The sequence below is a fragment of the Nicotiana tabacum genome, chromosome 18 (assembly GCF_000715075.1).
Source record: "Nicotiana tabacum cultivar K326 chromosome 18, ASM71507v2, whole genome shotgun sequence".
Taxonomy (NCBI): domain Eukaryota; kingdom Viridiplantae; phylum Streptophyta; class Magnoliopsida; order Solanales; family Solanaceae; genus Nicotiana; species Nicotiana tabacum.
This window is the reverse complement of record NC_134097.1, coordinates 120,873,870-120,884,531: the sequence shown is the minus strand read 5'-3', so window position 1 is coordinate 120,884,531 and position 10,662 is coordinate 120,873,870. Positions and strand designations below refer to the sequence as shown.

Below are 10,662 nucleotides of genomic sequence, written 5' to 3'. Positions count from 1 at the left end.
GGTACGTCTGAAGTCACAACAGCGGCGCCAAAGGTCTGGTTCTCTATCACGACAAGATGTTGATCATCAGTAACAACAGTTACTTCTGATTGAGCCAAGACGGCGGCGGGAGTTTCAGACTGCTGATCATGGGCGCCGACAACTTCAATGGCTTGCTCTGCCCCTATGGGGGGAGCTGCAATAACACCCTGTCCTGAGCCCGTCGGGGGAGAATCGTCCAGGCGAATCACTGTTGGGGGTGCCGCCTCAAACTCTACTCTTCATCTCTTCGACGGCCTCTCCTCCTCTCCAGTAGACGGTGACTCATTCGTGGGACGAACGACATTGGTCAGGACCTCGTCCTGAGAAGCGGCCCTCGCTGGAGTAACCAAGGCATGGATTCGACAGAAGCAGCCCTCGATGAAGGTCGTGCAATGTATACGGCGATAGGCCAAGCATATGCGGTCGGGGCAGAAAGCTATTTGAGGTGCCCTTACTCTCCGCACCCTCCCTGACAACGACGAACAATGCTTGAGAAGCTAAACAAAAAAAAGAGAAGAGAAAAGGACGGTACATAAAGGCGTCATCTCACCTGTGAGGGGCCAGCGTCCGAACCTCTCATGAATAGCCGACCATGTGCGAATTCCCACTTTATGGGGAAGAATGGCCTCCACCCATTCACGAATCCCTTCGACGGGAAACAGGGGTAATCTCTCAGTTGCAAAGACGAGTCAGTTTGGTACTCAAGGAAAACGATAAAGCATTTCATTGAATAAAGGTGCAAACTTACGTGCGAAGTTCTATCTCTCAGGGAATCCCATTGGGTCTGCCACAATTTGTTCGGTCTGCACATAAAAGTACGGTTGGTCTTGTCGTCCATTTTTACCACCAGACTCCTCGACCCCCGAGGACGCATGTGGATCATCGAACCACGGATCAGTTGAGGAGCAAAGATGTTGAGCATATGGTCCAAGGTGACCACACGACCGGCAAGGTCTGCATACTTGAGCAGCATAAGGAACAACTTGTACAGATAAGGTGAAAGTTGGGCGGGGCACACTTCGTAGAAATGGAAAAAATCCACCACCAACATGGGAAGAGGAAGTGTGTACCCTACAATGAAGGGGTAAGCATAGAACACGCAGTACCCAGGACGGTCTAAGTGAATTTTGTCGTCCCCCTCCAACGGCCGTATCTCGATGTAATTGGGGATTCCCCACCTTTTCCTCAACTCTACGATTCCCCTTTCTCTCAAAATGGAAGCGACAGGTTCCGGCTCCGCTCCACCACCAAAACTAAAGTCAGTCACCTCCCTCCCGGGGTAAGGCAGGATATCAACCATCGAGGGAACCTCCTCATCCTCCACCGCGTCCACCCCTCCGGTAACCTGAACAGAACTCTCTGGTACTGGATTAGTGGCAGGAAGATTGTCGCGGGAAGAATCACCGGTCATTTTTTAGCAGAGAGTGCACCGAAAGAAGTAATAAGAAGAAGAGATGAAATATTTCAGTGAGCAAGGAGGTGAGCAAAAATTCAAGGTGTCAAAAAAAGCTATATCTGAAGAACTCACTCAAACGAAAGATGAAGTGAATCAATCAAATGACAAGTTCCCTCTATTTATAAGAGACATAAATTCCCCGAGCAAGAAACCCAAGAGTCGTCATTCAAATCTGATAAGGCACGAAACATTTTAGTTTCCCAAAAATGTATGTCACAATGGTGTTAACCACGAACCGGCGCTTCAGTACCAATCGACGTTTCGGTTCCGAATTCGCCGCAACGGTCCGCGAGGACTGAGAAAACCCCACCATTTCGTTAAAAATCCCCAGGACACAAGTAAAGAACGGAAAGTCATAGGCCAGATTTCTCTCGACTGCGTAACGAGCATGATCCGTCTGTCGAGGCCGACGTAGGACGACCCCGACAAACGAAGGGACTAACTGTATTGGTCAAAATCTGACCTTCACGACCAGGTCGCCCAACACCCCGCGCCTAGTAACTGTACAATGAAAGTCAATAGAGCCTACTCCATTTCTCCTCTGCGACATTCGAAAAGTTAAAAAGAGTAATGTTTAAAAACAAGACCAAGATACACTGACGACAAGAAAGCGTCAAGTCAAGAAATGGGTAAAGAGGTCTCGACTATATATAGCCAGAGAACTCTTAACAAACAGGGGTGGCTTCGCCATTCTCCCAAAAAAGAGGACAAAAAGTTTCTTCCTTGTATTTTAGAAAACACAGGAAATGATCTCAATGAACACCTGTAAATCTACTTTCTCATTAGTGGGTAAGGTAGACAATGTTAAATCTGAATAAGATCGATCATGTTTCTTTGGTATCATATGCATCCATTATTATTAACGTTTCGATATGGAGTTAATTATCTTTGGCTAAAATTTACCCCTTCATCTTTGATTGATTTGTTCAAAAGAGGTTTTAACATCTTTTGAGTCAAACAATTTGGGTGAGGTAGGCAATGTTAAATCTGAATAAGATCGATCATGTCTCTTTGGTTTCATATGCATTCATTATCATTAACGTTTCTGTCACACCCCAACCTTGGGAGGTGTGGCTGGCACCCGATGCCGAAGGCCCGAGCGAACCAACCATGAGATATGATCTGAAATATAATAACATGCAGGTAGAAGAGCCCAACACGACATATATATATATATATATATATATATATATATATATATATATATATATATATAAACTAGGCCAACAAGGCTGTAACAACAGTATAACAGCTATCCAGAAGGCCGATAGGGCGATACAAAAATTATATATATACAATGATCGCTAGTCTGCAAGCCTCTAAGAGTGTAAGACAATATCAACAGGGCGGGACTAAGCCCCCGACACGCCCAAAACCACACATATACATATGTAATAGTACCTATGGACTCAAAGTCAGCAACTCCGAAGAAGTGGAGTGCGAAACCCAACGCTGATCCTGGGGGTCCTACTGAGGAGGCACGCCGCTCTGTCTATCCGAACCTGTGGGCATGAACACAGCGCATAAAAATGCATCAGTACGAAATATGTACTGAATATGTAGGGCGACAAGTGTAACATGAAAAAAGTAATTAACAAGAGAAGAGATATAAAGACAATTTGAATTCTGAAACTAGCCTCGGTAGGAAACAAAAATTCAACCTGGATATAAACGTATGCTCGTGAAATCGTCATTCACTATCGCTACTTATAATATATCACATTATATAATAATAAATCCCTCTGTGGGGCTATAATATCCATAACATACCCGGCCATAATAAAGGCTTGGTAGAATCGTACCCGGCCACGTGGAGCTCGATAATCCCAACTGATCAGTGGTTACACAATATGTGTCATACCCGGCCGTCTATAGTGCGGCTCGGTAATGAAAGTAAATACATACATATACTAAATCATGAATTATATAGGTGCAATGCGAAACCAACCTTAAAAGACGTATTCTAAGAAGAGTCGAAGTGGCCTATCATCATTATTCCTCGACTATCATGGTTGTTGCTAAAATATTTAATTTTCAACTACGAGCCAACAAGTACTAAGAACATGAGAGTTATGTATTATGAATACCTTTGAAGTAAGTGTTCCTTATTCATGATTTATATGAATGTCGAAATGAGAACGAGTAAAAAGGCTCTAGTTCTTTTTAAACAAGGAACAAGGAAAACCGAGAATTTATAGATATTCTCTGAAGTAAGCACTCTATAAGAAAGGATCAGGTCTAAGCATCTTTATAAGTTGAAGGTGAAATAACTCGAATCCGACGAAACAATTCGATAAACATTTATTCGAATTCTAGTCATGCCGAAAAGTATAGCGAAAGCCCTACATACCTTGTCGATGGAGTTATATACTGTTTCCGAGACCTTGAAAGCCTTAGGAATGATTTCCTACATAATAAGAACCATTCAAAATCAAATTCAAGCTCATAGCTTATATAATTCTTCATTTAGACATTTACGCGAACAACTTGTGGCCATGAATTTGTAGACTCTTTTGTAGATTAATTTCCCCCCAACACACCACCAAATTTTACTTTACTACATCTACTCATCAACAGAATTCCACCCATGTCTTCACAGATCCAAACAACACAATAAAACCATATAGAACAGCCCCAACAATCAAGCCATATTAAGAGAGGTTTCTTAAAAAAATCAAGAATATTTCTATCGAGGTTTCAACTATTTCTTAAGAATTCTTATGGTAGAAGTTTACAAAGATCAAAGAGGAAGTTAAATCATACCTTATGTGACCAGAATTACTCAAAATTCGAAATTACTTCAAGGCGGAGTCTTGCTATGAAAAGTGAAACACCGAAGAATTCACGATTCCGAAGGTACCATGGTGTTCTCCATCTTGAGGATGACTAAATTGTTGTTATGCTTGGCTAGATGGATGGGAGGAGTTTGAGAGAAAATCCCTAGGTTTTTGGTTCTGTTTTGGAGAGGATAAAACGCAGGGGTTCTGTTTTAAAAATTGACTTAAATAAAGAAATTTTGACTAAACCCGACTAGGCACACTGTTCCCGTAACAGTGTGCACCCCTGTACGAAAATGTTAATATCTCTCTACTCCGAAGTCGTATTAACGAACGGTTTGTTGCATTGGAAACTAGACTCATAGACCTTCAATTAGGTAGGTAGAACATACCATAACTCCAAGTATATCTAGAGAAAAGCTCATCAACATTTTATCCAAATTCCAGTGAAATTTAAACCCATAACTTGCGCGCGATCTTTGTCGAATTTTTAGTCACAACTCAAATGACTTCCAATCTTAACGTATAACTATCGCATCATTTAAATATCTCATAGAAATTATCTTCCTATCGAATTAGCCCATTTACAGCATGATAACTCCGAATACACAAGGTGTAACATTCTCCCCTCCTTAAGAACATTCGTTCTCGAATGTTAACGGTTAACCTAACTTCTGAATTTTTTATTTTTTTTTAAAAAAAATATTTGCCAGAGTTTTCCCTATAAATAGGAATATCCAAAACCTGTCATCAGCCCAAACATACATATCTAAGGCCACACAGGGCTACACGTCATAATAATAACATCAACTTGGCCTCACACGACCATTTACTTATACAATAATGATAATAAGAAGGTTAGCCATAACTTAATTATCTCAACTGTCACTGGTTGATATATGTGCAACACCTGCCATATTTGTCTCAAGCATATCACCTGAAGACTCAAATAAATGAGAGTATCTGGACTTCATGTCCTCCTCGGCCTCCCGTGTCATTTCCTCTACATTATTGCTCCTCCAAAGTACTTTTACTGAGGCTACCTCTTTAGTCCGTAGCTTACGGATTTGACGGTCAAGAATGGCAACAGGTATTTCTTCATATGACAAGTTCTCGGAAACTTCAATATCCTCAATAGGGCTGATGCAAGAAGGATCACCTAAGAATTTTCGAAGCATGGAAATGTGAAATACCGGATGGATTGCTTCTAATTCTGGTGGCAGGTCAAGTTTGTAGGCTACTCGCCTAATTCTCTGAACAATCTGATATGGCCCAACATATCTAGGGCTGAGTTTTCCTTTCTTACCAAATCTCATTACACCCTTCATAGGCGACACTTTCAAGAATACCATGTCTCTCACAGCAAATTCCAAGTCTCGATGTCGGTTTTCTGAATATGATTTCTGTCGACTTTGAGCTGTACGCAACCTTTCCTGGATCAACTTTACCTTTTCTACAGCTTGTTGTACCAATTCAGGTCCTAGCAACTTTGTCTCTCCAACATCAAACCAGCCAATAGGAGATCTGCATTTCCTCCGATATAGTGCCTCATAAGGTGCCATCTGAATACCGGCGTGATAACTGCTATTGTAGGCAAACTCAATAAGCGGTAAATGATCTTCCCAACTTCCCTTGAAGTCTAAGACACAAGCTCGCAACATATCTTCGAGTGTCTGAATAGTGCGTTCGGCTTGTCCGTCAGTCTGCGGATGAAATGTTGTACTAAGGTTAACAAGAGTACCCAAATCTTCTTGAAAAGACCTCCAGAAATTAGCTGTAAATTGGGCACCTCTGTCAGATATAATAGAAAATGGAACTCCATGTAGCCAAACTATTTCCTTGATATACAGGCTCGCATAGTCTTCAGCTGAATAAGTGGTCCTAACTGGGAGAAAGTGAGGTGATTTCGTCAGCCTATCCACAATGACCTAAATAGAATTGAACTTACGGCGAGAATTGGGCAATCCTGTAATGAAATCCATATTAATCGATTCCCATTTCCAAGCTGGAATCTCAATATTTTGAAGTAGCCCTCCAGGTTTCTGGTGTTCAGCTTTAACCTGCTGGCAGTTGGGACACTGAGCCACAAATGTGGCTATATCTTTCTTCATGTCGTTCCACCAGTATAGTGAGGAAGATCATGATACATTTTGGTTGAACCAGGATGAACTGAATATCGAGACTGGTGCATCTCTATCATAATTTGCTTACGAAGCTCCCCAACATTAGGTACACACCATCGGCCTTTATATTTTAGAATTCCATCATCAGATTGCTCGAACAACTGCTTCTTCTGAAAAGGGATGCTCTCTTTAATTTTGACTAACTCTGGATCCTCAAATTGACGCATTTCTACCTCAGCTACCAGTGATGACCCCGCAATATTTTGGACTACTACACCCTGGTCACCTGTATCATGTAGCCGCACACTCACGTTAGCCAATCGATATATCTCCTTAGTCATTTCTAATTTCCCAGCTTCTACATGCTTCAAGCTGCCCATGGATTTGCGACTCAATGCATTAGCTACCACATTCGCTTTGCCCGGATGGTACAAAATATCCACATCATAGTCCTTCAGCAATTCAAGCCACCTCCTTTGTCTCAAGTTCAACTCTTTTTGCTTAAATATATATTGTAAACTTTTATGATCTGTATAGATATCCACATGAACACTATAAAGATAATGACGCCATATTTTCAAGGCAAATATAACGGCTGCTAACTCAATATCATGAGTCGGATAATTGTGTTCGTGCTTCCGCAACTGCCTCGAAGCATATGCAATAACTTTTCCATGCTATATTAGAACACATCCCAATCCAACCCTGGATGCATCACAATATACCACATAACCTTCAGATCCTTCAGGAAGTGCTAGAACAGGTGCTGATGTTAAGCGTTTCTTCAACTCATGAAAGCTCCTTTCACATGCATCAGACCATTAGAACTTAACGGCTTTGTGTGTCAATTTTGTCATGGGAGCAGCAATAGAAGAGAAGTTCTCAACAAATCTTTGATAATAACCAGCTAAGCCCAAGAAACTACGAACTTCCGTAGGAGTTGTGGGTCTAGGCCAGTTTTGTACTGCTTCAATTTTCTGACCATCTACCTTAATACCTTCATTGGAAACGATATGCCCAAGGAAAGCCACTGAATTCAACCAAAATTCACATTTGAAGAATTTAGCATATAATTTCTGATTTTTCAAAGTCTGCAACACCACACGCAAATGATCCTTCTGCTTCTGATCGAGAATATACCAGAATATCATCAATGAAAACAATTACAAATATATATAGAAATGGCTTGAAAACCCGATTCATTAAATCCATAAAAGTTTTTGGCGCATTAGTAAGACCGAAAGACATCACAAGAAATTCATAATGGCCATATCTAGTCCGAAAAGCCGTTTTCGGAATATCTCTCTCCTTAACTTGCAATTGGTGATAGCCGGATCGAAGGTCAATCTTTGAGAAATATTTGGCACCTTGCAACTGATCAAACAAATCATCAATTCTGGGTAAAGGGTACTTGTTCTTGATAGTCACTTTGTTGAGCTGGCGATAGTCAATACACATTCTTAACGAACCATCCTTCTTACGAACAAACAACACTGGTGCACCCCAGGGAGATGTGCTAGGCCTGATAAAGCCCTTATTCAAAAGATCCTTCAACTGGGCTTTCAATTCTTTTAACTCAGCAGGAGCCATTCTATATGGAGGAATAGATATTGGTTGAGTATCTGGAAGCATATCAATAGCAAAGTCGATTTCTCTTTCTGGAGGAAGACCAGGAAGTTCATCAGGAAATTCATTCACGACGGGAACCGATTGAAGAGTTGGAGATTTCACCTCCAGAACATGCACTCGTAACAAATGATAGATGTACCCTTTCAAAATCATCCTTCGAGCTTTAAGGTAAGAAATAAACTTTCCCTTAGGCGCTGCAACATCACCTTTCCATTCAATAATAGGCTCACTTGGAAAATTAAAACGAACAATCTTTGTCCAGCAATCTACATTGGCATAACAAGAAGCCAACCAATCCATACCCATAATGATATCAAAATCAACCATTTCTAGCTCATGCAAATCAGCTAACGTATGGCGGTCATGAATCTTCACGTCACAACTTCGATATACCCGTCTAACTACAATAGACTCACCCATTGGCGTAGATACATCAAAGGACTTATGCAACAATTCAGGCTCTCTATCCCATTTACTAGCAACGAAGGGGGATATATACGACAATGTAGAACTAGGATCTATCAAGGCATACATATCGATAGAAAAGACGGATAGTATACCTGTAACCACTTCCGGAGATGGCTCTAAATCCTAATGACTCGATAAAGCATATATGCGATTTTGCTGACCTCTTGAACCAGAAGCGCCAAATCTTCCCCTACCCCTGCCAGTTGATGTCTGCATACTCTGCCTAGGAGGACGTACCGAAGAAGAAGAAGAAGCCCCTGCAGATGCCGTCGGCTGAGCCATACCCCCTCCACATGTCATCGGACAATGTCTCATAATATGACCTGGCTGTCCACATGTATAACATGCATCAGAACCCTGGCGACATGGTCCAAAATGATTTCGGACACATCGATCACATCTAGGAAACTGAGGCCTCATCTGACTGAACTCGCCTCTAAACTGTGGACCTGGGGTCCGTGAACTCTGACCTGGACCAGAATAAGTGGTCTGATCCTGTCGCTGTCCCTGAAACTGTGGTGGTGCACTGGCTGTCGGATAAGACTGACGTCGGGGAAACTGTGGCCTAAATCCACTTCGAAACTCTCTTGTGTTACCTGCGAACCACGCCCTCTTCTGTTGCCCTCTATCATGCTCTCGATTGGATCGTTGTTGCCTCTTGCGATCCTTTAGACCCTGTGCATATGCTTGAATACGGGAAATATCCATTCCTTGGTTTAGAGAAGCTGTAGTGCACTCATTTATCAAGTGTGCCCCCAAACCACTAACAAACTGGTGTACCCGATCACTCATATCAGCAACAATCGTAGGAGCATACCTAGCCAAAGAGTTGAACTGCATGCTATATTCCCGAACGCTCATATTACCCTGTTCTAAGTGTAAGAACCTATCTCGTCGGGCTCTTCGAAGCTCGATTGGCAAATATTGCTGTAAAAATGCCTCAGAGAACTCCTTCCATGTCACTGGTGACACATTAGGCCCCCGAGTCTGCTTCCAAGTCTCATACCATGTCACAACAACATCACGTAGTCTATAAGAAGTAAACCCCACTGACTCAATATCCGTGGCATGTATAATTTGTAAGGTCCGTTGCATAAGATCCAGAAAATCCTATGGGTCAGCATTAGGATCAACCCCTATAAATACTGGAGGGTCCAAGTTGATAAAGTCTCGAACTCTCGCACTTACGGACCTATCAGCAATACCGAGGGTCTGGTGTTGGGCCTGGGAGGCCACTATTCGAGTCAGCATTTGTACAGCACTCCGCATGTCTAAGTCCTGATCAGGAACAACTGGGAGAGGGACTGGAGGTATGTTAGCTCCTTTACGCCCTTCCGGGGGTGGTGGGGGTACTGCCCCGGAAGCCTGAGAATCAGCCTCATTCTGTGGCTCATGTTGATCTACATTAGCAGGTGGCACCTGACTTGTGCCCTCTCCCGCCTCCTCATCCAACCTCTGAATAAATTTCATAGCCACTTGTCGTCTCCTAGTGTTAGGCATCACTGAGAAGGTAAACAAAAAGAGAATTAGGAATGAACACTTATGATTAGGCTCTATTGCACGATCTAGATCAAGAAGAAAGTAATAATCCTAAATGCCCAATAGCCTCATGTTTATAAGTGTGGTGCACAACACACCATAACCAAGACTCTACTAGAAACGGCTTGTAGACTCCCTAGGACTGACCTACTCTGATACCAAGTTTGTCACACCCCAACCTTGGGAGGTGTGGCTGGCACTCGATGCCCAAAGGCCCAAGCGAACCAACCATGAGATATGATCTGAAATATAATAACTTGCAGGCAGAAGAGCCCAACACGACATATATATATAAACTAGGCCAACAAGGCTGCAACAACAGTATAACAGCTATCTAGAAGGCCGATAGGGCGAACGAAAAAATATATATATACAATGACCGCTAGTCTGCAAGCCTCTAAGAGTGTAAGACAATCTCAACAGGGCGGGACAAAGCCTCCGACACGCCCAAAACCACACATATACATCTGTAATAGTACCTATGGACTCAAAGTCAGCAACTCCGAAGAAGTGGAGTGCGAAACCCAACGTTGATCTTGGGGGCCCTACTGAGGAGGCACGCCGCTCTGTCTATCCGAACCTGTGGGCATGAACACAGCGCATAAAAATGCGTCAGTACGAAATATGTACTGAATATGTAGGGCGACAA

At 42.5% G+C, this 10,662-nt stretch overlaps 2 protein-coding genes across 2 annotated transcripts; both read right to left on the bottom strand.

Moving 5' to 3' along the window:
* Window positions 1-5,132: 5,132 nt before the first annotated feature.
* Window positions 5,133-6,365, bottom strand: LOC142172676 (uncharacterized). The gene is made up of 3 exons (XM_075236343.1): window positions 6,203-6,365; window positions 5,604-5,893; window positions 5,133-5,516 (listed from the first exon to the last, which is right to left on the bottom strand). The coding sequence occupies exons 1-3, from the start codon at window positions 6,363-6,365 to the stop codon at window positions 5,133-5,135; spliced, it is 837 nt and encodes a 278-aa protein (XP_075092444.1).
* On the bottom strand, window positions 6,362-9,974 carry LOC142172675 (uncharacterized). Its single transcript, XM_075236342.1, has 6 exons — window positions 9,732-9,974; window positions 8,636-9,584; window positions 8,423-8,524; window positions 8,048-8,272; window positions 7,211-7,407; window positions 6,362-6,877 (listed from the first exon to the last, which is right to left on the bottom strand). The coding sequence occupies exons 1-6, from the start codon at window positions 9,972-9,974 to the stop codon at window positions 6,362-6,364; spliced, it is 2,232 nt and encodes a 743-aa protein (XP_075092443.1).
* Window positions 9,975-10,662: the final 688 nt, after the last annotated feature.

What these genes read in the sequence shown, in the direction of transcription:
- LOC142172676 (XM_075236343.1), bottom strand. Translation starts at nt 6,365, where the DNA reads ATGAAGAAAGATATAGCCACATTTGTGGCTCAGTGTCCCAACTGCCAG. An exon ending in AGGATTGCCCAATTCTCGCC is followed by an intron (nt 5,894 to 6,202) that starts GTAAGTTCAATT and finishes CTTGTGTCTTAG; the next exon opens with ACTTCAAGGGAAGTTGGGAA. An exon ending in AATTTGCTGTGAGAGACATG is followed by an intron (nt 5,517 to 5,603) that starts GTATTCTTGAAA and finishes GGGCCATATCAG; the next exon opens with ATTGTTCAGAGAATTAGGCG.
- LOC142172675 (XM_075236342.1), bottom strand. Translation starts at nt 9,974, where the DNA reads ATGCCTAACACTAGGAGACGACAAGTGGCTATGAAATTTATTCAGAGG. An exon ending in TGATGTATCTACGCCAATGG is followed by an intron (nt 8,273 to 8,422) that starts GTGAGTCTATTG and finishes ATGCCAATGTAG; the next exon opens with ATTGCTGGACAAAGATTGTT. An exon ending in ATTTCCTGATGAACTTCCTG is followed by an intron (nt 7,408 to 8,047) that starts GTCTTCCTCCAG and finishes GGTTGAATTCAG; the next exon opens with TGGCTTTCCTTGGGCATATC.